The following is a 26,452-nucleotide window of genomic DNA, read 5'->3' as shown; positions in this document are numbered from 1 at the left end:
TGTAGTGCTCAGATATTTTGGGTCTTTTTTTTCCTTAGCTGTAGAATTTAGCGATGAGACCATGAATGATGCCAAGAACGTTCTCCAGGCAATCTCCTCATTTATTAGAGATGCAAATGCTTATATAAAAGGACAGCTGGTGTGTGACCCTGTTAGAGAAGACGTACTGTGGGAAAGGTAAGTGCTCTTCCTCTATCTAAAGACTGTGATTATGTGGGCAATGATTTGCAAATTGCTGACAGGCTCAGAGGGCTGAACGCTGTAGCTTACTGAGTTCTATCAAAGAAGCAGGACAAGATGAAGGACTGAGAAGCAGTCTTCCCTGCCACCCCTCATCTGGCTTTTTCCCTTCTTTTTCTAGCCAGCTGTTTTTGCTCTTAGTCTGCTATGCTTGCTTCATTGTATTTGTGAAATCCTTGTTACTTATCTAGTATGCCTGACCTCATGTAGGTATTTCTGCACCTCCTGGCTGATGCAGAAGGAAAACCTGTGACTGAAGCTGTAAAGCTACTCAGGATGTCAGAAGGAATGTGTGTTAGCAGCTGGACAGCTGGGAAGTAGTGTGCCTTGGGCATGTGAGCTTGTAGTCAGACATGCTGACATGCTGGTGTGGGGCAGAGGGCAGAAGGGTTGCTCAGAAACTGGCCAAGATTGATGTCATAGGGAAAGAAGTTACGGTTGTTGGGACCCTGACAGTGACAAGGAGAATATCGGAGTCCCTTATGAAAACTGGATCATCTTACAGAGCAGAGATGTGGTTTCTGCTGAGTATAAAACCAGGGAGTGTGGTGCTCTGGAAGCAGAGTAGGAAAGGCAGTGAATGCTCTGAAGTGACACGTGTACAGGCAGCTCTGAGGTATGAGGTGAGAGGGAAGGGTGGTCTGTGCTGTAGAAGGGAGAGAGCTTCTTGGTGGTGCGTGCATGTAATTACTGAAGAGCTTGTGGCTGCACTGTGGCTCACAGGAAGCACTGGAGCGCGCTATAGGAAGGGGAGGCTGAATTAACTGCTTGTAATCTTTGACAGCTTCAGCTGGAGGTTGTGGGACACTTGGTGGGGGATAAGGCTTTGAGGTGTGAGGCATGTGAGGAAATCAAAATGGATTGTCAGTGGAAAACGTAAGAGGGCAATGCTTGCGTATTGTTAAGTCTAAAGACAACCAAGGTGGCACGAGGTTCCTATTTTTGGAAAGTGGTAGGTACTGAACAGAGAAGGGAAGAGCTTAGGGTGGGATGGGTTTAGGGTAGCAGCAATCCGATACCCGAGAGAGGCAGGCACTCCAGGCAAAACCACCCTGCAACAGGCAGAACAGGGTAAGGAGGAGCCTCAGAAGAGCTGGAGTAGCTGGAGGTCCCCAGGTAACTGTGCTCCTTGGGCATTAATGTGAAACGGCCCCTGGGGTCGGTGCCTATCAGTGTTCAGTTCAACTGACTTCCTAGCAGAGAAAGCTGCCAGCGTTGTTTGCAGCCCTGGCTGAGCTCTCCCGTCAAGTGCTGGAGCGAGGCATGGGACTGGGCTTTGGGAGAGAAAGGTGCCACTAGCACAAAAAGAGGGCTGCTGGGGAAGAAAAGGGCTTAGCAAATACTTGATGTGCTTAATAATCAAGCAAATTTTCCGTGTGGTTTTAAATGATTAGGCAAGCATTGCTCTACTGTTGCTGGTTCCTTTGGTTGGTGACGTATTTATTGAACAGGTCTAACACTTTGGATTTTGACAGGCGTCAAGTTTCTCCCTTTGCAGATGCAGAATGTGCTCTCCTGAGCGGCGTAGCATCTCCCAGAGCAGCTAAGAAGGAAATGGCAGTGTCCTTTCAATGACTCCATCTGGCCGAATAGCTGATGAATTCAGCATACTGCTGGCATCTTGTTTGTCTTACCTTAAATGTTGCCTCTCCTCCTTGCAGGCTGGCCAGCACAAAGGTAAACGTGAAGGCTGCGTTTGCAGATGACTTTGACACCTCCAGGGCTGTTGCAGCAATTATGGACCTCATTCACCATGGCAACAGACAGCTTAAGGCTGTTACTAAGGTAACCCATTAGGATACAGAGATCAGAAAATGACAGCTGTCCACTGTCCCACTGTTTAATGCAGACAGATTAGTTTATTGTTCACATAAGAAAACGGCAGAAACAAAGCTCTATAAATTGTTGACCTTAATGGTACCCACTTGTCCTGACCGTGTAGCAGGAATTGTATATGGCTGTTGTTTATGCCTCGCTGTGTGCTAAGTGTGTCTCTTTTGCTGCCCTCTATTATTTATACCTGAGGTTTTTGAAAGGCCTGAAGCCACGGTGCCACGCTGCTAATTGTAGTGCAGGTTTTATGGCCTTACCGCGCTTCTTTGCCGACTGTCCGTGCATAGGAATTGACCTAAGGGGAGAACAGGGGGTGGCTGTTCTGGGGGGCTGTGGCAGGCAGGCACAGTGAGCTGCACGTGCATGCTGGTGCCTGAACTGAGCTCTGAGCCCTCTGGAACGTGTCTGGGAGCAGCCCCACTCCTGAGGCTTCAACTCCTAGGCAAGGGGTGTGCACTTGTCCTCCTTAACAACTGTGAGTGAATTCATGTGAACGTGGCTCGTTCCTCTTTAATCTTCTCATAATCCTTATCTCAGTTGGTACATTCCTGCCCCTTTTCCTCAGTGCTTCACATCAGCTCCTTCCAGCTCAGATCCTTTGCAATTTTCAGTCTGTGGTTTATCTCAGATCCTACTGGAGATACCGGATAAAACCCGGTCCCAGCTACTAATTTGGTTGTTTGTGTCTTGATTCCTTTTTTAGGCAAGTGTTAGTCCCTTAAATCTCTTCTCAATCTGTCACTTAATCTTGATATATATTTTTTTTCTTTCTTTAAAACTGAAATAAATGTGGAGGAAATAAATAAAGACCTCTGTTCTTAAATACGCTGCTGGTGCTACCAGGGTATGGCACAGCAGCACAAGCAATCTCAGAGCAGTCTTGTTTAGGTCAGTACGACACTCAATGAAGGTGTTGGTTTGGTTTTTTTTGTCACTTATTTTAAGAAGGGTCAGGTTGCCCAAGGAAGCTGTGGATGCCCCATCCCTGAAGGCATTCAAGGCCAGGCTGGATGTGGCTCTGGGCAGCCTGGTCTGTTGGTTGGCGACCCCGCACATAGCAGGGGGGTTGGAACTCAATGATCATTGTGGTCCTTTTCAACCCAGGCCATTCTATGATTCTATGACCATTCTATGATTCTAAGAATGCCCTTGAACCTGTCATTTTGTCTTCATTTGGTTCTCATGCATGGAGCCCTTCCATGCACGGAGCGCCGTTTTCAGGCCTCATTCACTGTGCACACACAACATGCTGTGGTTTCATGCATCTCTTCCTCACTGTGCCTGCTGGTAACCGTAATCAGCCCCCCTCCATGCATGTGCATCTTTCCCCTTGGTGTTGTGAGGGGAGGTGGCTGAAGGTGCTTTACAGAGCTGTGTCAGTGCCCATCTGGGTGGGTTTTACTGGTAGGGGTGGGTCTGTGTCATTAGCAGTGGTTTCCCCCATGGGTTGTGCTGTCGAGAGCTGAGTTCTGTAATGCGTATTGACCAGGCAACCTCTTCTGAGTGTTTCTTAACAGGATGCTGTATCTCCCAGAAGCTCGGTTGTGTATGGGAGCATTACTTCCTATATAGAAAGCTTCTTCAATGCCCTCGGGATGTCTTTGGAAGAAAGGCAGGTATGAAACTCCTCTTTGGGATGCCCTGGTGTGTAGTAACGGTGTCAGCATTATGCTCTGTGGAGCACTTGCAAAAAGCATCAGAGGTAACAGAGCTATTTATGGTTTCAGTAAACCTTCCTGCACTGCTTGTGGTTTCTGCTGTGGTGTGTTAGGAACGCATCCGAGCAGGCAGAAAAGGATGAAGCCCTGTGGGAACCTGTTTCTTCCTGTGGATGTCCCTGTATGACTTCTGCAGCTGTCGTGTTGTAGTAACGCACGTTTGAGGAATGAAATGAGAAAGTTGGCACTTAACGTTATCAACGTAAAGGCTTTCATGTATGCGTTATGTATCTGTGCTGCACTGCTTTCTCTGGGTATCAGAGCCAGAAGACAGTGTTGGTGTGAGGTCACCAGGTAGAAGAGAGGGCTCCCTGAGCTGGCTGCTGCCATGCTGACAAATGAGTGGAGAGGCTGCTGGGAGCAGCACTTGGGCTGGGGGTACTTGCATACAGCCTGAGGGTCTGTCCTGCTCTTAAGATGCAATTCATTGCAGCTGATGAGCCATGTAGTCTAACAGAGCTCCCTGCATTTCTGCAGTAGTCCCATTTTGTACAGTCATCTGGGTGCAAGCTACCTCTCTCCATGGGTGAGAGAAGGAGCCTGGACAGCCACAGGCAGGTAGGGTGAATGCATTTTGCACTTACGATAGATCTGACCAGACAGAAGTCTCGGTAGATGTTTCTCTCTTAGGCAGCCCTCCCAGTTACTGCTGGGGTTCTGGCCCATGCATGGGAGGCATCATTGCCTTTTTGGAGCTTGTGAGCAAAGAATCGTAGAACCACAGAATATCCTGAGTTGGAAGGGAACCACAGGGATCTTTGAGTCCAACTCCTGGTTCCACATAGGACCACCCAAAAATCAAAGGTGAGGCCTAAGTTCTCCTGGGGAGTTCCATGTTCCAGGAATAACAGCAGGAATCATTCTGGGGATAGGCAAGGACCACGTTTCCTTACAGAACTCTTTATGGGCCCTTTGAATTGATTGGTACTACAGAGGAAGAAAATTGAGCTCAGCCCTCAGAGCCCATATAGTGTTCTACGCGGAAGATTGAACTGATCTGATATCCAGAGCTGTCCTCCTTGGGGAGGATCCTGCCTTTGTGCCATGGATCAGTGCTTCCATGAATGCTGGCGGTAGTGCCTGTGGAAGCATGCTGCTTAGCCCCATTCATCTTTACTCTCCTTCCCTTCTGCATTCAAGCTTTTACTGTGCTCTTCTCCCTGCCCTAGGTTCGTGCCTCTTAAGTTTATTACTTTCAGTCTCATAAACTTCTTCAGAATGTTTATCAGGAAGGAATTCTTTACTGTGAGAGTGGTGACACACTGGAACAGGTTGCCCAGTGAGGCTGTGGATGCCCCCTCCCTGGAAGCATTCAAGACCGGGCTGGATGGGGCTTTGAGCAACCTGGTCTAAAGGGAGGTGTCCCTGCTTAGAGCAGGGAGTTGGAACTATAGGTGATCTTAAAGGTCCCTTCCAACCCAAACCACTCTATGATTCTATGTTTACGTCTTTTGAAAGTTTGCTGTCTTTCACAACAATGCAGAGCATTGAACATCTCAAGCTCCAGCCCTCAAATAGCTCTCTTTTCCCTTCCCTTCCCTTCCCTTCCCTTCCCTTCCCTTCCCTTCCCTTCCCTTCCCTTCCCTTCCCTTCCCTCCAGTTGTTCCCAGTCTCTGTGGCACCTCCTCCTCATCCCACCTTGCTGCTCTTTGATGCCATGCCCTCCCCTCTGGCTTAAATTACTCAGCTGCAGTCCTGCTTCCAGCCAAGCATCAGTGCAGCCACTTTGCCCTCCGACACAGCTGTGCTTTACTGAGAGTAGAAGCAAAATATAATAAAAAAAAAAATGTGACAGCAAAAGAGGGGAGATTTAAATGGGTTATAAGGAAATTTCTTTACGATAAGGGTGGTGAGGCACTGGTACAGGTTGCCCAGAGAGGTGGTGGATGCCCCATCTCTGGACATTTGTGGTCAGGATGGGCCAGGCCCTGAGCACCCTGATGGAGCTGTAGGTGTCCCTGTTCATTGTAGGGAGTTGGACTGGATGGCCTTTAAGGATCTCTTCCAACTCAAAGTGATTCTGTGATTCTTTGATTAAAAAATGCCTCATTTTCCTTGGTTGTATTCCTTGAGGAGGGCTGGGGTTCAACTGCAGGGTAGGAGGCTGGTGTGTGTGCTCACTCCTGGGGAGCTCGTAGCTGTGGGGCTGGGCTTCTGTTGTACTGGGAGCTGCTGCCAGGCCCTGCTGCTGTTCATTAGCCCAATCCCCTGTAAGTGATGCATGCTTTGGGCAGCAAGGAGGATTCCTGTGGCGATGAGTTTCACAGCTGGGCTATGCAGCATGCTACATTCACACAGGTACCCCTGCTTCAAGAGGAACTCTTGCATGTGTGGGAACACATGGAGCTACTTGAAAGTATGACTGTGCCGTAACTTTGGGTGGTGAGGTGCTGGCACAGCTGCCCAGAGAAGCTGTGGTGCCCCATCCCTGGAGGCGCTCAAGGCCAGGTTGGATGGGGCCCTGGGCAGCCTGAGTTGGTGGGGGGCAGCCCTGCCCACAGCATGGCGGTGGAGCTGGGTGGGCTGTGAGGTCCCTTCCAGCCCAAAGCTTTGGGTGGCTCTGTGATTCTTTGCACTTTTGTCCTGTGTGAGGAGGGGCTGTGATGTTTCAGTTACATCGCTGCAATGGAAGGCACGCAACCAAGAGAGGTGGCGAGGCTGCTGAATTGTGATTGACTTTGAAATGGTTCTCAGATGTTTTTAAAACAACGTGTTTGGTTTGTAGGTTGCAGTGGGAGGAGGAAATACAGCTCTGCTCTCAAATGTGATGGATGAGCTCGTGAGCTTCCGCACAAAGGTCCGTAACTACGCTCTTGTGCTGCCGGAAGCCACAGAGGCTGTGCAAATGGAGGAAGGTGCCGTGGGAGCAAAAGGACCAAAACAAGAACAGAAAGAGAAGAGACGGCAGCTGATGCAGGAGAGAAAACCCCTCCTGGAGGCCTGTGACAGCCTGCGTGGGGACCTGGCTGCTTTCGGAATCCACATCAAGGTAGAAGACTGCTGCTCCCCGTGTGAGATGGGCCACGGTTTGTCAGGCAGCACCCAGTTGTGCCCTTTCACAGCTCCCATCGCTGTGCCCTCTCCCCGTACAACAGCAGTAGCAGGAGGCGGCTGATGGCACTGTTGGCCTGCCCTTCTGATCCTCAGCCTTGTGTCTCCGTGCAAGCTGTAGCTCCTTCTGCAGCTGCCAAGGGAGTGGTGTTTTGTTTTGCCACTGAAATTCCCATCGTGTTCAGAAATCCTGAAATGGTCCCAGTTCAATACAGAAGAAGGGCTGGGAGTGATGCGTGCTGTTTCAAAAAGACTGAAGAGGAACAGGGAAGTAAACTGAGGTGGCTGGTGGAAATATTGCCTTCCCTCTACCTACACCCCCATACCAAAAGGGTGGGTCCTCACACGAGGGTCTGTTCCTCACTCTTGGAGCTGTACAATACCTTCCCTGGTTCCCGTACCACTTCTCTCTCCATGGTGCGTTCTGCTTTTAGTGTCTTCCTGATGCCATTCCTCTCCTTTTGCATTACCCCGACTGTGCCTGTGCCCAATAGAAGTCCCCTCGTTGGGTTGCTGTCTCCTGGTTTCAGGATGCTGCACTGTTGGTTCAGAGGCTGCTGCTGCTTCCAGCTCTGCATTGCACTGCCCTTCTCACCTCAGCTTCAGCCCTCGGTTTCATCTTGCATCTGATATGCAGAATCATCCCCGCTTTGCTCAGCAGTTCACGCTGCTCCTTGCATACGAGCCGCGCTCAGTGTCCTTGCATCGTTTTGCCATTGGGCAGATACAGAGTGGGATCACGTGAGGGGGTGACCGCACACATCCCTGTTAATTGCTGAGCGTGAGAGGCGCTGTCAGCGCTGCCATTAAAAGCAGGCGGGAGATGTGGTTCAGCTGCCTTGGGATCTCACGTGGAAGCCAGCGTGCTGCTAAGCACTGGGCTGAGGGACAGAGCGCAGAGGTGCTGAACTGCAGCTGTGATAGCAGAGGGAGCCGTGGGAAGCTGGAACATCTGCTTCCCTGTTTGAGCACAGCTAAAACCTCGGCTCTGCTGCTCGGTTAGGACGGCTTGCAACCTTAATCAACTGCATGAAACAGCATGGGAGGAAAACAGTGCCCTCCGCAACAGAGTTGTTTCCTTTTTTCTAAGGGATGTAGGGACGTGAGCTTCTATTTAGTAACTCACAGGTCCGCATCCTCTGCCTCCTGCTTGTCCCCGGGCAGTGTGCTGCTGGATGCCGCACCCCCGTGTTTGGGTGCACAGCACACACCCAGTGCTGAGCCTGCAGCAGGCAGCAGCCCAGCACCCGCTGCCTTTGGGCCTTCTGCTGAGCCTCTCTTCTGCAGTGCTGTCCTGCAGCCTGTGCTTGAAGCCGATGTTGGCAGTGCTGCAGGACGGCTGCTGCTGGAAGGAGCCTGCTGGACGTGCTGTGCTGAAGCTGACCCAGCACACCCCGAGGAGTTTGGGCAGGGAGGGCTCGGCTGCTGTAGGCTGTAGTAGCAGCTCAGAGGGTGCTTATAGCTGAATCCAGTAGAAGTCAGATTTAAAGAAAGGACCATTTCTTCAACTGATTGAGTTGATGACTTCTGTATGCTGTCTTCTCTCATGTTGCTCAGTGCATGTGAGCTCTGTCTCAATTACAGAGCTTCAAGCAACCTGATGGAAATATCCATCAACCTCCTGCTACCAGGGGCCTTCCTGGGGGATGGCATCACCACCTCTGCTCCCCATTTGATTAATGGCTTTGCTGCACAAAGCTGATGTAGTAAATAAATACGTAAGTAAATCTGCCCCTTCTCAGAGCTGCACGTGGTGCATTATAGGGCACCCAGACCAAGTGTGAGGCAGATGCAGACCCTCTGTGATCCCAGCTGCTGGGCCTGACCCACTGCTTGTTCTTGCAGGACAGAAGCACGGCTTCGACGTGGGAAATGGCGGAAGGTGGGCGAGCAGAGCAGCAGGCTGAGGAGAAAAGCTGAGCCTTCAGCGCTGGACTTGTGGTTTTGGCTGCTGTGTTGTAAATACTGCTACTATCCTAATAAAGTATAAGGTGTGATCTTTTCAATTTGCTTTTGCAGAGGTGATGGTGTGATTTCCCCCCCTGCGGGAGCACAGGGGCTCAGGGCGCGTCTGTCAGCACTGGAAAGAGGGAGGTGGTGCATGCAGTGCACTGCCGGTCCCATTACTGAGCCCCCTGGAGCAAGCAGCCGGCACCCAGCACAGGGGTGAGTGGGAAGGGCTGTGCCAGCCTCGCCCAGGGCTGCAGGGTGGCTCTGCACAGGACAGGGCGGCAGCTTGGATCAACATTCGGTACTGAAACCAAAGGGGCTGTTAGGCGTGGTTTGATGAGAGCCACAGAGGCAATTACAGTGTAGGTGAGACCAAATGCCCCTTTGCTTTGGCCACGTGTGCTTTAAACATAAGGGTGAGGCAACGTGGTGCTGTGTGTGTGTGCTGCTGCTGTAGCTCTGCACTGCCATGACCTGGAAGCAGCAGCAGTTTTCATGCAGCCCAGCTTTGGGGGGGCAAATGTGCTCAGAACAGAGGGAAGTACACAGGGTTAAGTTGCTATGTTTTTATTTCCTACTGAAAGGAATTGCTACATTTCCAGAATGTTCAAAAATTGTAACAATTATTTGAGTACATCGGTGAATAACAAAGTTACAACTCTTGTGTGGACTTAAAAGCAACGTGGCAGGTTGAGGTCTGTGCTGATGGACGTCCATTGGCTTGGCCTACAAATGCCATTTTGCCATAATGCCGTTTTGATACACTGCCACTGATGTTCTACGTACAAAACCTTTTTCTCAGTGTTTTGCAGGAAATCCAGTAGCTGTTTTAAATCAGTTCACTTTCTGATCGTTTGTTTTGAAAGGAGTTGGGCTTCTCGAATGAAGGGGGGACAATCACGGTACGTCGGTTCCCCCCAGCATGCCGGGAGGGTAGAAATCTGCTTAAACACCAGAAATGCATCTCTTAGGAGTAGACAGGCTCTAATTTAAGAAGTCTGTGAACCCTCATAGACCAGAATGAGCAAACATTTAAAAACCCATTGTACAAAATAGCTAACTGGGTTAAAAAGAAAAACCAAACGCGTTGGGGTGAGGTAGTAGTCACAGTGCATACAGAAGTAGTAATGCTAAGGGCCAGAGGGGCGATAGGCAGAGCAGCCTGAAGCCAGCTGCTTTCTGTGGGAGGCTATTGCAAGGTACGAGGATGCGATCTGCCTCGCGTGTGTGTCACTGTGCCCCGCTCTGGAGCTGGGAAACAGTGGTTGCAATGGATATTTAACACCTGTTCTAACAACAAGGCACACCATCGTGTGCTTGTTCCTGCGCTTTAATGAGTGTGTACAGCTGGAGCTACAGTGTAGGTTCAGCGGCAGCACCACTTGCTGCCAGCTCCCCGAGTGCTCTGAGTGAACTCGCTCCTCTCTCCACATTGGGTCAATCCTCGCAAGCTGTGATTGAATTTCCAAAAATACAAGAGATGGTTGTTATGCAGCATCCCATTCAGCTTCCCCTTTATATCCAACACTGAGTACCTCGAATCGGAAGGAACCCACAGGGATCATCAAGTCCAATTCTTGGCTCCACACAGGAGTACCCAGCATTCAAACCCTATGTCAGAGAGGAGCTGTTCTGCCACTGAGCCAGCCAAGTATGTCCATAACCAGTAGGCAGACCTGTCTTGGTCATCTCCCTGCACAGCCGCCCCACACTGAGCTTTGGCACCTGCCACCATTCTTCTGTTCCTTCCTGTGGCTCACAGAGCACAGCTGCCTGCCTTAGCTCTGACTGTGCGGATAGGTGCTGCTGTCTGCTGTTAGTTCCTCCAGTTCATATTCCTGTACTGACCTACGTATACGTGTGCTCGTGTTCTCAGAGCTGCAGTTCAGCAGCTATTTGAGTTCTGAAACACTTTGCCATTACACCCAAGAGCCCGAGCAGGTCGGTTCGGTGGCACGGCGTTCCTACCCTGCCCAGCACCTCTCTGAAGGAGAACGTGACACAATTCGTCGTGCCCAGTTCCGGATGACTGAGACCAGCTAAAGGACTACAAAAAAGTTCTTCTCTCAGGTAAGCATAAATGCTGTTTCATACTAATATACCTACAGTATATCCTTATTGTGCAATGGGGGAATCTTCCCGAAGCCGAGACCTTGCAGGAAGGATGTCCGGTCAAAATGAATGCTGCCTCTGGGACTGGGAATGGAAAAGGCAACTAGTTACATTCAACATCTAAAGCAACGCTCATGCATTCCCTTTCCAAGGAGGCTGACTTTCTGCTTCTTAAAGTGACTATACTACATGGCAAAACATGAAGTGCAATCGTTAGATTCTAGACAGAGGGGCTAAGGATGAGCTCAGGACAACCGTGGTGCAATCTAGGAGATTCGGTTGAGCTGGTGGAAGAATTTTATTCTTACCTAAGTCTCAAGTGCATTGTTTTGCTGTTCATATTTCAGTTATTGCTCAATAACTATCAAAAAGAACAGAGGAATACTTTCAGCTTAGTTTTATTATATTATAACAGATCTGCAACTACAGCTTATTTCAGCCAAAACATTTCTGTATTCCAAACTCTTAAAAAATATCTACATTAATCATATTTTTCTATTCTTAAAAATAAAAAAAAACATCTACCTAGCATACCGCTGCTGCTACAGCACTTGAAGGGTGCATTACTTAAATTCTACTGTAAATGCAATGACTCTCGCAGTCGTCGGTCTTCCTCCTCTGCTGCTTTGACTTCAGGTTTCAAAAAGTTTGCTAAAAGCTGTTCCGACTTCTGAAACCATGTCAGAGGCGGTCATTGAACGTCCCAGTTTTTGGAAGGCCTGGTTGTTGCACTGCCTCGTCAGAGAGCACGCTCCAAACGCAGCCACGAGGAAGGGATTTTGACTAGAAGGAAAACAGATCATCTATAAACCATAGCTGAATGTTCTGTTGCTAAAGCAGTCTTGTGTAAGACTGATCCAGCCACTGCAAGTAACCCTATCAAGGACCACGGAGCTCCGCTGTGATGGAGCTGGAGCAACGCCAAGCCCTTATGCAGCCACACTGGTGTAAAAGAGTGCTTAAAAATGGGATGGCTCAGGCAACCACCCCTCACCTCAGCTGGCCCCTAAGAAATACCGTACTTTTATTTCCTGCCCTTGGGTGCAACACTGGAGTTCCTTTCCCCATAAGGAACAGAGGGGACTCTGCTCTCAGAGACGGTGTTGGGGTCATGGACAACCAGGAGGCAGTCGGTGAGAAGGGGTATAAATACCAACTGCACAAAAGGTCATTACGTATCATTGAATCAGCTTACCAAGAGCACTGTAACACCTGAAGGCCACAAGAGAAACTCTCTTGAAGCTCCCTGCGTGGACAAGCTACCTAACAGTGTATCTGTGCCTGGTATTCAAGCACTGATCCTCCCCTGGAGAAGGCAGCACAGACATGAGGCCCAGCAGCCTGCACACAGTTCTTGTGTTCTATAGCACCAGGTTCATGCCTATGGTATTCCAAAGCCATCACCTCAGCATCCTAGCTACTTACTAGGAGAACCCTGTGTGCTGTACCAGAGAGTCTGCAGAACACGTGCTGGGTTTGCTGACCTCTCCACCCATCTGCTGTATGCCGTGCACACAAATGAACTCACCCTCTTCATTACGTAAAATGAAGTTACTCTTTTAGTGACAGCTGCAACTTCAGATACACCAACAACCCTGGTTTCATTTTCCGTTCTGGATATGTTATGATTTACGTGATGGAAACAAGGAGATGATGATCATTACATTTGATATTTAGCACACCAACTAGAGAAAGATAACTGGAGCAGGGATCTGACATTTGCTGCAGTCAGCCACGCTCAGTGGGGCACCGAGCAAGGCAGAGCTCAGCCTTAAGCTTCAAAGCTGTGCTCAGCCCTGGATACCCTTTCTCCAAATATCCAAGACTGAAAGAATACAAAAAGAACTGGAAAGGTACCCAGACCATGAGAGACTGCCGTGTGAGGAAATGCTGAAAATACAATCTTTGGAAGAGACAACAAGATGGTCATACCAACATCTGCTCAGCAAATGAAACACTCCACATCATTTTCTCATGCAAGCTACGATTTCATATACTACCAAAGGGTATATCACTACTGCTGCTACAACACCAGATGGGACATGCAATCACATTAACAACATATTTGAGAAGTACTTGGGGAAATCTTTCTGCTTAGTGGATTAACAGACATAATAAATTATTGAAAACAAGGGTGAACTAAGTGTATTTTTTTTTAAACGAGCATTCAGACTAAGAAAAAGCCCCACACTTCATTAGTTCAGACTGCAGCCTACAGTCTGTAGCTCACTACGTTCTGGGAAGAGGTGCTGTTGTTCCCTAACAACTGCTTGTCATCCTTTCCATTTCACTTAAAGCAGCTTCTTTCACAGAAGGACCACAGAACTCTACGGGCCAAGCAGTCAGATGGCAATTGATGTAACTTAACAGAAGAGCCAGCAGCCAGCTGCAGGTGAACCTCTGCTTTACGTATGAGCAAAGAGGGCAGCTGCTTGGCCTTAAAACTGTCACCCTCTGGGTGTATTTTGGTTTTGTATTTTGTTTTTGTTTTTGAGTTTCAACCCACCTGCCCCACTACATTACTTAGGTGCAGTGCAAGGTAATTCACCAAGTTACAAAAGCAAAACTACATCAACCTTGGCTCTGAGTTACACAGATGTTACTGAGAGTGACCAGCACTTGGTTAACCTTCACACCTCCTGCTTACATTCAGCTGTCTTGGAAACACACACTCCACCCATAAGTGTCTGTGCGAACTGAGCCAAGATCACACTCTTCTTCTGCCTCAAGCTTGGGAAATGTTTGTCTTGTGATGTACCTTAGCTCCAGAGCACACTTTCAAAACTGCATGGATGCTTCAGTCCCACTGACTCCTCCGATTTTATTTGGACATGTCTACAGCAGGCCTACAACAGTCGCCACAGGGGAACACACACTCACAACAATTAAGAAATCATTAATAACATCCATACCCGTTTGTTTTTTCTGCTCCAGCCAGAAATGCCCAGTGCGCTAAGACTCCAAGGGAACCAGAAAGGAGGTCTCCTTGTCCCCCACATCTCCGGCTGCTTCCTTCGTGACTGCATACAAGCACTGTGAACGAGCAAACCAAAACCAGTCAGGTGCATTTCTTCTCCTATACCCCGTGATATCGCTGTGTGGCTGTGGGAGCGAAGCTCTGAGGGAGCTCACAGGCAGCAGTGCATGCTGAAATACGCTATTTGTTAACAACAAAAGAATTGAATTGTGTTAATAGTTAAAAAAAAAAAACACTTTCCAGTTACTTCTCAATCCTTTGTAAGTAACGTGGCACAACACATGGACCGTACTGTTTCCGTTCCATTCAGCCTGCAGAGAACAGACGCCCAGCAGTTTAGTGCTTCATGTTTCCATACACCACCAACGCTGCCATTATATGCGCACACACCCCACACTGGCCCAGATCTCCCCACGAAGCCATTGCACGAGTGCAACTCTGCAGAGCCTCAGCCCTTCAGGGTTTACAGCAGTAAACCAAGGTGCTTTATGGGAGCAAGTGCAAAATGGAACTCAATTCTGAAGCCGCCTGCACACATCAGAAAGCCAGTTTACTGAAAACAGTCTTTTCCTTAGGCTTTGTAGAAATCAAAGGCAAAAAGAGATCTCTGCCAGTCAACAGTGTCCTGAGAGTCTGTGTGTGTCTCTGTCAACAGTGTTGCTGTGGGTAGGCTCTGTCAGGTAGCAGCTGCCGCCTTTCTGGTTTCCATACACCGAGGTCCTTGGGCAAACTGATCTCTGTGGAGCTTTAACTACGAGGGACACACAGATGGTTTCACTGAATGTAAGACCCTTGCTCTCCACTCTCAACAAGCCCTAAAGTAGGAAGCTGGTTATTAGCATACTCCTGGGCAAGCCAAGCACACAAGGCAGCACGAAGCAAGGCGCTGCTTGTGCCAACGGCTTTTACCTTGGGATTCTCCAAGGTGTGTGACAGAGCAGCCCGGGAGTTCTAAAGGGATTACCATTCATATTTTTTAGAGTAACCGTGTCTTTCAGATAATGGGAAAATCTGTTTGTGCACAAATTGAAGGCCCTGCAGGTAAGCTTTCTTAAATAGCAAGACAGGACCCGAGGAAATGGCCACAAGTCGTACCAGAGGAGGTTTAGGTTAGACATAAAGAAAAACTTTTTCTCTCAGAGAGTGGTCAGGCGCTGGAATGGCTGCCCAGGGAGGTGGTGGAGTCGCCACCTGGCAGTGTTCAAGAGGTGTCTGGATGAGGAGCTACAAGATATGGTTTAGTAGCTTGTGGTAGCTGTGGTAATGGGAGGTTGGACTACATGATCTTGTGGGTCCTTTCCAACCTTGTGATTCTATGATTTAAAAAAAAACCTACTTAACACAAGCAAACCATTCCAGTTCATTTGCATAGTTCATTTCTGTTCTTTGTTACTCAGTGCAGCAGAGAATTGTACTTCACTTCCAATGCCTCCCAACTCTTCCAGCGGTAATTGCTGGGCTCACGAGGCCGGGCAGTTGTGCGTGTTTGCTGCCACTGGGAGGGCAAAGATTCATTAGTCACCACCAACAGAGCAGACACCGCCGCAGCCCTCCCAGCACTTAATTTTCCCAATTGCTCTTCTCCCTCCCCTCCCCCGGCCCCAAATTAAGATTCCGGAGGTGTTTCTCAGTGAGCAGTAGTTAATGTCAAATTTCACAAGTGTAATACTCTTCTGAGAGAGCTATTTGAAAAAGGTATGCCCTCTTAGGTGGATTTTTTTTTTTTTTTAATACAGTGCTTTGGAGAAATTACCTCTAATTCTGCTACTTTGAAGATGGTATCTCACAGGATTTTCACTTTGAGGTCTTGAACTCCTGGCAGGAGGCAGGATGGAAATCCTCTGTTCAAAAGCTTTGAGGCCTTCTGACTGACAGCTGAGCACAAGCCCCTGCTTATTAGCTGTATGTCACCATCTGCCACTGTTCTGCAGCCCCACAACCTTACAGTCAGTTTTGAGCTGTGCAGGGAAGTAAGACCCCCTCAAACTAGGCCAATTATAACACCCCGCTACAAAAAAAAAAGTGCTCTTTTGTTTGTAAGTCTCAAATATGTGCAGAGTACCTCACAGGCAGCAACAAAGGAAGACCTTTGTACTCTGCACAGAGATGCTGGAAAACAAATCCACGCAATAGCTTCAAAGAAGCAGAATTACAGGAAATTCACTGAATGAGGGGGAAAGGTATAACGCCCGGCCGGTTCTCGCACAGAGGCTCCATTCCTCAAAGAACATCTCTAAATAAAAGGATGATGAACATTACAACAGGCGGTGTGAAAGGGAATGAAAAGCTCCTCTGAACAACAGTCGCTGTTGAGAGCTTTTAAAACAAAAGAAGGAATCCCACAGCAGGGTTGTGACAGCCTGGCGTGCTGCCCAACCCACAGAGGACAAAGTCTTCCAAGATGCTTTTCCCAGCCTTCTCCTATGATGATAAGAACACACTGCTGCCCTCCCCATCCCTGCCAACCCAACAGACCAACTGAACGCGCCCCACTGCCTGCACAGAGCGGCTCTTCAGCCACCACGTGGGTGACCTCCTGACACCGCCACACCGAGCAGTGCCAACTGGTGGTGATGCTACGAGAGCTCTATTAGACCACAGCATCACAGAGTGGTATGGGTTGGAAGGGAGCTTTAAGATCACCTAGTTCTAACCCCACTGCTGTAGGCAGGGACACCTCCCACTAGACCAGGTTGCTCAAAGCCCCATCCAGCCTGGACGGACACAAGTGGATGAGGTAAATAGAGAAACAAGACCTTCAGAGGCAAAAACAGGCAGCAGATGCCAATCACACCGCCTGCTGGAGCGAGGTGTCCCGTTCTGTTCTTTAATAGTTCCTGGCAACCAGATGTGATGTCATTATTTCGCAGGGTGATGAACTGAAAAACTAACTCAGTATAATTAATGGCAGACTTGCAATGAAAACCAATTTATGCCAGGCAACCTTCCGAAAAAAAATCAACCCGACTCCCTGCCACCATGGAGAGCACACAGCCTGCAGTAAGGAGCAGCTGCCTGAAATAAAAATGCTGTAACTGAAGAGATCACTGGATGAAATAAGGCAAGAAAGACCTACTAGAGTCAGAACAACCACAGCCCCGTTTCAACCATTTCAACACCGTTTCAGCAATTAAACAGCACCTAAACACTGCCAGAGCTGTATGCAGCAAATACAACAGCCTGGCACACAGAGCCACACCGGTTTCTTGCTTACAGAAGTCAATAAAAACAATTTGTACTGAGACATCAGTACAGCAGGAAGAAGAAATGAAGGCTGTCACACTGACAGAATATTAGAAAGTAGAAATTCACAAGCTTTACATACTGAACAAGTTAATATTGAGCCTCACATTTCCTGGATAACTGTGGGCAAGTTATTCAGTGGCTCTATGCCCAGCATTTACCAGGCCATAGAATAAGTTACCGTCAGTCCCTTTTCAGCATGCCTTGAAGATAAGATAGACATTAGCACTTGGGGAAGCATTCAGACCATGGCCTCATGCTACCCCTTATCTCTACCGGCAAGCTTTGAGCCAAAGGAGCTCGCAGCCCAAACTGTGCAGGCAGATCAAAAGCATGACACATTTATTGCTATGTTTATTCTACGTTTAATTCTATGTTTAATTAGAAACAAAACAAAACAATGAACAAACAAACAAACAGAAGTCTGTGATGTCAATGAAAAAAGCTGTCATGACAATTAAAACGAACAACTAGAATTTAGTAGCACTGTGAGTTGCCTGGGAGGCATGAATTTTGATATAGCTAGCTATATACAGGCAGCTTCTACTTCCCTCCAGGGATGGGGCACCCACAGCATCTCCACAATCTGTGCCAGCGCCTCACTGCCCTCTGAGTAAAATATTTCTTCCTAACATCTAAAGTAAAACTCCCTTCTTTTAGTTTAAAGCCATTCCCCCTTATTCTGTCACTATCAGACCATGCAAAAGTTGGTCCCCTCGTGCTTGTAGGTTCCCTTAAACCACTCAACTGATGTGGAAAAATGTAAGTTGGCTTTTATATAAAGGGTGCTTATACTTTTATATTCACTAATCACGCTTCTAAAACTTAGCTAGGTCCTTGAGTGTGAGATATTAGGTAATATAGGTAACGTAAGTTAAAAGAAAACAAACTGAATTTTGTACTTCTTTCCTTGGATGGGCGCAGGAGCCAGCGGATGGATGTTACAGTGGACGAGTAATGCCAGGGAGTCAACAGGCTGAGCTGTGCATGTAGTTGAGATCAGAGTGGGACGGTGGATGGTAACCAAGAGCTCTGTTTCGCCTGGACTGCAGAAGCAGGAGTGGAGTTGAAGGCAGTGCCTTTCAGTTACAATCTAGGTAGAATCTACTGGGCAGCTGGATACCATAACAGCTTTTAGCTACACAAGCCAGGGACTGACAGGCACTGAATAGCTTCTTTTCCAGCCATGTAGGGAATAAATGGCAGAAACTCTAAGTACTGTTTGGGGATTCAGGGCAAGAGCTGTTTTTTACCCCATATTCAGTAAACCTTACTCCTTTTCACATGCTCTGCTGTTCTTGTCCATGCAGTTGGGCAACAGGAGGGAAATGTTTTGCTACTGGCTCCAGGTAGAAGAAGACAAGAGGCAGCAACTGGCTGGTTACCATGAGCTCTGCTTTTGGAAAGGAGGAGAGGACAAACACAGGTGCTGGCCAAAGTATAGGAAAAACTCATCATAGCATTAAAAACAAAAACTAAAAACCCCAATCAATCAATAAAATAAATTCTCTACTTCAAGGACCCAGCCAAATTTTAAACTTGCTAGGAACTAAGATGGGTATAACCACACTTTATTATTGACCAGTTCTCCAATGAATAATAAAAAGAAAGCCTTAGAGAGCTGTGCCATAGTGAATAAAAGCTGACTTACCTTCTCCCCATAGGCTGAGTACTCATTCCTACCCTGGTCAGTGATGGCACTGATATCACCTACTAAGAGCATGGTGAAGCTCATCTTTGTAGAGCAGGGAATCAACAAGTGTAGACCAAGCTATAACGTGAAATTGCAAAAGGAAAGAGAAAAAGAGTATATAAAACTTAATTTAAAATCTTGCCAATTACGTTTACAGGGCAGTTGGCAGCTCATAACTGATACTGAGACATTTTAGGAGAGCCTCATTTGTAGCGGAGGATCGTTTCTGATTTCAGAGGCCACCTATGTGATTCAGCTCTGATTTTAAGGCTTCACAGAACCACTCGAATCATCTGATGCGATTTGTATAAAACAACCTTAAAGGTGTCCTGACATTTTACAGTTTGGGAATCTATCAGCATTCTTGGTATGTTGTTCTCATAGCTAATTTCTTTGACTCTTAATAAAATCTGCTTTACTTGTGATGTGAGTTTGTTTAAATTTCAGCTTCCAATCAGTGCTTATCATGCCAGTTTGTTCTGATTACAGAGATTACAGTGCTAACAGCAATCCTTCACCAACAACACCTGTACTTCCAGCTCACTATCAGAGCACTTCATAACAAAAGAAAATTGTCAAACGTATTTCCTATAGACACAGGAATAAAAGTACACTGAAAATGACCACTACAATCAGTACTAAGCTAAGAAGCATTCACCAAGCCGTTGTTTTCCCTGCTGCAAAGTATCCTGCTGTATCCTCAAAAAGCTTTCTTTCCACACCAGCCAAGGAATGCACACCACAGCTACGTGGCTAAGTTTGCAATTTCTACTTTTTCTGGGGAGCAGTGAGACTTAACTCTTCAGAAGGTATGCATGCATTATCTGCCTACAGGAGAAGGTTTAAAAGTGATGCTAGACACTACAGTATTGGCATGCTAGGCACAGGAGCTCAAGCAGGAAAGGCCTATAAACAGATAAGGCTAAAGCACGATAGACAGACGATGATATGAAAAATAAAAGGCAAAAGAAGAACGTAGATGTTTTCAAAGTATTTGGTTGTGCTCAGAGGACACTGCCTGATCCAGTGATCTGCACTTCCCTCACACTGCAATCATCACGTGTGTTGTCTCAGCTGAAAAATAACAATGCCAGATCAAAAGGACAGACAGATGAAAAAAGCAGTAAGTTAAGAATGGAAAACCTGGGAGAGAATTCAAGGTCAGCGACACAACGGCATGCTCTGTGCTGCATTGAAGGAGCCCTTCAGAAATTGACCAACGGTATCTCTCAGACCCAGAGAATGTTATTGTTAAAAGGAAGCTGAAGTCTGTTCTGCAAAATTCTCAGGAGCTCTTAACCAGCAACACAAACCCTAAACACAGTGTTTGTAGTAGACACTATAATCTGTATTAAACCTGACAACTGCTTTCTCACGGCTCAGTAACGCTACCTGTAATGTCTGTAATTCAGGAGAGAGAAAGCCATCAATCATATGACCAATGTAAGAACGTGAACACGGCCTATTGCTATATCAAACAATTGCTACTAAGGCACAGAGTTGTTTTTATTTCAAATTAAAAAGCTGCTTGGCTAAGAGAAAAAAAAAAAATCAGAATGTGAGACAAAGGAAAAGGTGGAGGGAAAAAAAAACAGTGAAAGCCCCAAAAACACATGAGACAGACACCAGATTTGTGCCATGCCTGACCATTCAAAATTGAAATTGCAAAGGCTTTTAGTTGCTTCCTCCCTTTTTTGAACCTTGCGTGACAAGAGACAGCAGATACTGAGTGTCTCTTCTCTCCAGCGAGCAGTGAGAATATACTTATCTTGAGAAGAGCAACTCAAAAGAACAGAGATATACGAGGCAATGTGCTCAGTCGAAAGTGTCACCCAGTTTTCCCAACATTCATCACAAAAGCAACAAGCCTGCACAAAAATAACATGGTTGACAGAAAAACCACAGGAAGAAGATTTGTTGCAGTACTCTACAGGTCTCTAGCTGATGTAAACTGGAGCCACGGTATTTCTTCTTCTGGCATGGATCATTCTCCCTTAAGCATGGACTGTTAGTCCAAGGCTGCAAATCAAGTCTGCCATTGGTACAAATATGACAGCAGACCTTCTGTATGGCAATATGGGTGCTGCATGACCCAAAGTCCTTCACCACACAGCCATAACTGCACCGTTTCCAGTCTCAGATTGCTTCACAGTCTGCTACAGTATTTGTACTAATGAGGCTATGTGGAAGTTGGCTCTACACAAACCAACTGTGGTACTACACGTGTTTTTCTGTTATAAAAGATTCCCATGGCTCCTAATAATGAAAAAGGATATGCAAAAAGATTCTGCAAACATCAGTATTTATCAGAGTTTAGCATTTCAAGTAATTAGGGGTAGGGCTGCTCCTTGTTATGTATGTGAAATAATGCCATGTGGTCAAAATGGGATGAAGACACTCATGAATTCATTTTACACTTATCACAGCAAACAATCTTAACGTAAGATAAGCAGCTAATTTTATTAAGTATACTTAAACCATATTAGTAAGTGACTGTTTTAAAAAGCTGTAATGGTGATCTAGAGCTAAATTAAAGAAAAGTTGTCAGGGCTAATATATAAGTCATATAGGTACATACTAATCTACAAACCCCATGGCGGACAGTAACAAGCAACTAAGCAGTCCATGAACCTCAAGACATCTTCTTTTCAGACACATCAATACACGGTGTAATAACAGCATTATTCTGCATGGATTTAGCAGTGACACCTGCACTTAGACCATCTCAGGGAAGGACTTTTTAAACAGCTTACAAAAATAAAGAATGGGGGGTTGGAACTTGAAGATCCTTGGGGTCCTTTCCAACCCAAGCCATTCTATGATTCTATAAATGAGTTTCTTAATATGCATTTAATATAAGACATTCGTTACAGCCATGTACATTCAAAATAAGATCAGCAACTTTTTTTCAGCAAGTAAATTGCCCTCTTTTAAAATACCAACTTACGTAAGGCACCTAAAGGTGATCTGCAAAGACAGCCCTTCCTCCCCCTTCTCAATTGTCAGAATACAGGCAACCAGTTACTATACAGTCAACCACTGGACTTACAACAACTGAAAATAAACAAAAAAAACCACACTGCTAAGAGCAAAAGGTTTCACTTACCTTTCTCTCCATCTGAAATAAGATCTCGTTCTCCCTTTTGAACAACTGTCAAATTCCCCAGGGCTTGGCTGAGTCTTAAAACACATCCATGATGATCACTACTGTCTACGGGGTCTCTAAGCTATAACACAAGAATTCCATACACAGTACGTATTTTATTACTAGAACAAAACATTCTAACACATGCTACTTCAGCACGCGTGGGGAAAAGAAAAAGTATCATCATCAGCCTTTCTAGGTATTTTTATTCTATACCCATTGCAATGCCAGAAATATCTAAGAAAGGGTCCTCTGTAAAGGAGAGCTCTGTTTAAGAATATGCATTGCTGAGGCAATTATGCCCTAGAATGAAAACCCAGACAATGCCTATCTTGCATATAAGAAGCAGCACATAATGGTTAGCCCAATAATAGGGTGTTTATTTTTAAAGACTACGAGACTAAACTTGTGTGTACTTAAGTATCAAAAAAGGAAAGTAGCTCACCATGGCCTCATATAGTCTGCTAAACTCCATATAGTTTGGAGTAAGAATAGCTCGCTGGTACCCTTGAATAAGAGAAGGCTGCTGGGAAATAAGCCACAGTCCATCCTGCAAGAAACAGCAAGAAAAACCTTTTCTGAATAGATTCTTAAATGCCAAGCCACTGAATCAATCAAAAATGTACTTACGGCATCGATAATGATAGGAATTCCTTTCAGTTTTGATTTTTCTATAATAGCCTGCAAAAAAAAAAATGCAGATAACTTTAAGATGCTTGCAGATTTAAAACTTCTAACATCCAAAATACATTCTGCATTTTCTTCCTGTCTAACAGGTAGGTGCTGTGCTGTAAGTCTGGTCATATAGCATGCTTTTTCACAGTAAAATAAATCCTATGACATTCTTCCAAGTAAAAGAAAACATTTCCATATCCATTGGCAATTCTACAGTGGCATCATTCCCTCCCTAATTCAAGCGGTGCCAAGGCGGCTCCTACATACAATTGACATGGTGGTATTGATAAGCAAAGAAGAATACAATGCCTAACTCAGTCCTCTGATGTAGAAGACTTGAGATGCCAACCAAGTCACATATAGGAAACGTACATCTCCAAGTAACAAAAGAGAAAAGTCCAAATGAGTAAAGTCAATTAATTAATTTCCAGGGTACTGAATGTACCTCTGTTCTTGCAGTCAAAATAAACGCAGCCCACAATGCTTCCTGTAAACTACTAATGATGGAATACACATATCCTCATTCACTCCCACACAATTCTAATTTTTCCAGTTGCAGTAGCAATGTTTTCCTTCTGCTTTTAAATAGATGACCAGAACATAGCTGTGTGCTTCAACCCAACATTACTTTGTTTGTTTGGGTGCCGTTTTCATGCTGTAAGCGTGAGACTGAAACATGACCCACTGCAACAAGCCTGAGGGTTTCTCTCAATACACAGCTGCAGCTACATTAGGAGCCTCTACAGAATATAAACCCCTTCATTACATGCACACACTTACGCAGGTCTCAGCTTGGGCCGCGTTTCACAGACTACCAGGTGTAATCCCCTCCTGGGATTCCAGGGGAATGCCACAGGTCCTCTTTCATATTCAGCTACTTATGTAACTCTGAATAGTGAATCTCATACAACTCATATCATTCAGCTACTACAAAAATACTCAAATTCACAAATAAGTATATTCAGCATTGTGTGAGCATAGAATCTTACAACATAGCTAGCTGTGGTATACTGAACACCAGATAGCCCTTCTTTCAAAGATTTTAAGAAACTTATGAGATCATAGAACTATAGAATGGCCTGGGTTGAAAAGGACCACAATGACCATCTAGTTTCAACCCCTTGCTATGTGTAGGGTTGCCAACCACCAGACCAGGCTGCCCAGAGCCACATCCAGCCTGGCCTTGAATGCCTCCAGGCATGGGGCATCCACAACCTCCTTGGGCAATCTGTTCCAGTGTGTCACACCACCCTCTGTGAAAAATTTCCTCCTAATATCTAACCTAAATCTCCCCTGTCCCAGTTTAAACATTCCCCCTTGTCCTATCACTGTCCACCCTCATAAACAGCCGTTCCCCCTCCTGTTTATATGCTCCATTCAAGCATTGGAAGGCCACAATGAGGTCTCCCTGGAGCCTTCTCTTCTCCAAGCTAAACAATCCCAGTTCCCTCAACCTTTTCTCAGAGGAGAGGTTCTAAAGCCCTCTGATCATCTTAGTGGCTCTCCTCTGGACCCGCTCCAAGAGCTCCATGTCCTTCCTGTACTGGGGGCCCCAGGCCTGGACGCAGTACTCCAGATGGGGCCTCACAAGAGCTGAGTAGAGGGAGACAATCACCTCCCTCTCCCTGCTGGCCATCCCTTTTCTAATGCAGCCCAGAACACAGTTGGCCTTCCAGGCTGCAAGCGGACACTGCTGGTTCATGTCCAGCTTCTCATCCACCAGGACCCCCAAGTCCTTCTCCGCAGGGCTGCTCTCAAGGAGATCTTCCCTGAGTTTGTATAAATACCTGGGATTGCCCCAACCCAAGTGCAGCACCTGCACTTGACCTTACTGAACCTCATTAGGTTTCCATGGGCCCACTTCTCCAGCCTGTCCAGGTCCCTGTGGATGACTTCCCTTCCTTCCAGTGTATTGACTGCACCGCTCAGCTTGGTGTCATCTGCAAACTTGCTGAGGGTCTATCACTTCTTTATGTTATGTTTTCCCACTGACTGGAGAAGGGGAAACATAACCCCCACGTTCAAAGAAGATCTAGGGAACTACAGGCCAGTCCGTCTCACTTCTGTGCCTGGCAAGATCATGGAGCAGATCCTCCTGAAGGCTCTACTAAGGTACATGGAAAATAATGGTGAGGTGATTGGTGGTAACCAACATGGCTTCACCAAGGGCACGTCATGCATGACAAACATGGTGGCTTTTTATGATAAGAGTTATAACTTCAGCAGATAAAGGAAGAGCAAGTGATAACATCTACCTGGACTTGTGCAAAGCATTTGATGCAGTCCCGCACGATACCCTGGTCACCAAACTGGAGAAAAATGGATGTGATGGATGGAGCACCCACTGGATAAGGAACTGGCTGGATGGTCACACTCAGAGTTGCAGTCAATGGCTCAGTGTCCATGTGGAGACTGGCGATGAGCAGCCTTCCTCAGGGATTGGTACTGGGACCACAGTGCTATTTAGTATCTTTGTCAGCAACATGGACAGTGAGATAGAGTGCACTCTCAGCAAGCTTGCAGAGGACACCAAGCTAAGTGGTAAAGTTGACACGCTGGAGAGAAGGAATACTATCCAGAGGGACTTGGATAGGCTTGAGAGGGGGGCCCATCCCAACCTTATCAAGCTCAACAAGGCCAAGTGCAAGATACAGCACAGATACAGACTGGGCGGAGAATGCCTTAAGAGCAGTCCAGAGGAGATGGATGTCAACTGATGAAAGATTCGTCATAAGCCAGCAATGTGCACTTGCAGCCCAGAGCCAACTGTATCATGGGTTGCATGAAGAGAAGTGTGACCAGCAGGTCGAGGGAGGTGATTCTGCCCCTCTACTCTGCTCTCATGAGACCCCACCTGGAATACTGCATCCAGTTCTGGAGCCCCCAGCACAAGAGAGACACTGAGCTGCTGGAGTGGGTCCAGAAGAGAGTAATGAAAATGATCAGAGGGCTGGAGCACCTCCCCTATAAGGACAGGCTGAGAGAGTTGGGGCTCTTCAACTCTGAGAGGACCTTATAGTGGCTGTTCAGTATCTGAAGGGGGTCTTCAGGAAAGCTGAGGAAGGACTTTTTACAAGGGCGTGTAGCAACAGGATGGAGGGAAATGCCTTTAAACTGGAAGAGGGTAGATTTAGACCGGATATGAGAAAGAAATTCTTCTGTGAGAGTGATGAGACACCGGAACAGGCAGTCCAGAGAGGCTGTGAATGCCCCCTCCCTGGAAGCATTAAAGGGCAGGCTGGATGGGGCTTTGAGCAACCTGGTCTAGTGGGAGGTGTCCCTGCCTATAGGAGAGGGGTTGGAACTAGGTGATCTCAAAGGTCCCTTTCAACCTAAACCATTCTATGGTTCTTTATTGATTAAAATTTTTCTACACAGGTGCAAAAATTTCCATCGCAGAAACTGTACTGCTTTGTGTCCGCTGTTTTAACTTAATTAAAATTACATTTGATTTGTCTCAATGGTTGAAATAATACAATACTATGGACCTAGCACCCAGGTTTGTATTTCCTTCTGTATAAATGAATGCTACACATCCAGAAGTCCAATTACCTTTGAACTGTACTAGGTTCCTCTTAGTAGATATCATATGGCACCGAACTCCAAGAGGTTAACAAGATAATGCGAAGAAGAAACATCCCCCAGAATCTCTGATGATAAGAATTCCATTCACTGCAACCTCGTTTTGTAACCAGTTTTAATGAGAAAGAATATTTTTTGTTCATTAGCAGCTTCTTCAAATTCCTTCAGTACACTTAAAATGATTAGTGTCCCACTTCTAATTAAGATGAATCCACAGTTTATTCTGGTTTCAG

General features: G+C 46.5%; 2 protein-coding genes across 17 annotated transcripts in view; one reads left to right on the top strand and one right to left on the bottom strand.

Moving 5' to 3' along the window:
* The window catches only part of CARS2 (cysteinyl-tRNA synthetase 2, mitochondrial (putative)), a 38,849-nt gene extending 30,001 nt beyond the window's left edge, over positions 1-8,848 (top strand). For 8 of the 9 annotated variants that reach the window (XM_015277879.4, XM_040705313.2, XM_046899439.1 and 5 more), the window contains 5 exons: positions 39-177; positions 1,902-2,025; positions 3,591-3,689; positions 6,517-6,780; positions 8,688-8,848. In XM_015277879.4, the coding sequence (XP_015133365.1) occupies positions 39-177; positions 1,902-2,025; positions 3,591-3,689; positions 6,517-6,780; positions 8,688-8,762 (701 nt within the window). In that variant the 3' untranslated portion in view covers positions 8,763-8,848. The remainder of the gene's footprint in view (positions 1-38; positions 178-1,901; positions 2,026-3,590; positions 3,690-6,516; positions 6,781-8,687) is intronic. The other variant, XM_040705305.2, reaches the window with a different exon arrangement.
* Positions 8,849-9,343: 495 nt separating this feature from the next.
* NAXD (NAD(P)HX dehydratase) overlaps positions 9,344-26,452 on the bottom strand; it is a 52,856-nt gene continuing 35,747 nt past the window's right edge. For 6 of the 8 annotated variants that reach the window (XM_015277873.4, XM_046899410.1, XM_015277874.3 and 3 more), the window contains 5 exons: positions 22,593-22,643; positions 22,408-22,512; positions 21,924-22,044; positions 13,817-13,937; positions 9,344-11,687 (listed from right to left, as the gene is read on the bottom strand). In XM_015277873.4, the coding sequence (XP_015133359.1) occupies positions 11,537-11,687; positions 13,817-13,937; positions 21,924-22,044; positions 22,408-22,512; positions 22,593-22,643 (549 nt within the window). In that variant the 3' untranslated portion in view covers positions 9,344-11,536. The remainder of the gene's footprint in view (positions 11,688-13,816; positions 13,938-21,923; positions 22,045-22,407; positions 22,513-22,592; positions 22,644-26,452) is intronic. The other 2 variants (XR_003073345.3, XR_003073350.3) reach the window with 1 other exon arrangement.

The sequence above is a fragment of the Gallus gallus genome, chromosome 1 (genome assembly GCF_016699485.2).
Source record: "Gallus gallus isolate bGalGal1 chromosome 1, bGalGal1.mat.broiler.GRCg7b, whole genome shotgun sequence".
NCBI classification, from domain to species: Eukaryota; Metazoa; Chordata; class Aves; order Galliformes; family Phasianidae; genus Gallus; species Gallus gallus.
Note: the sequence above shows the minus strand (reverse complement) of the source record. Positions and strands in the feature narration are given on the sequence as shown.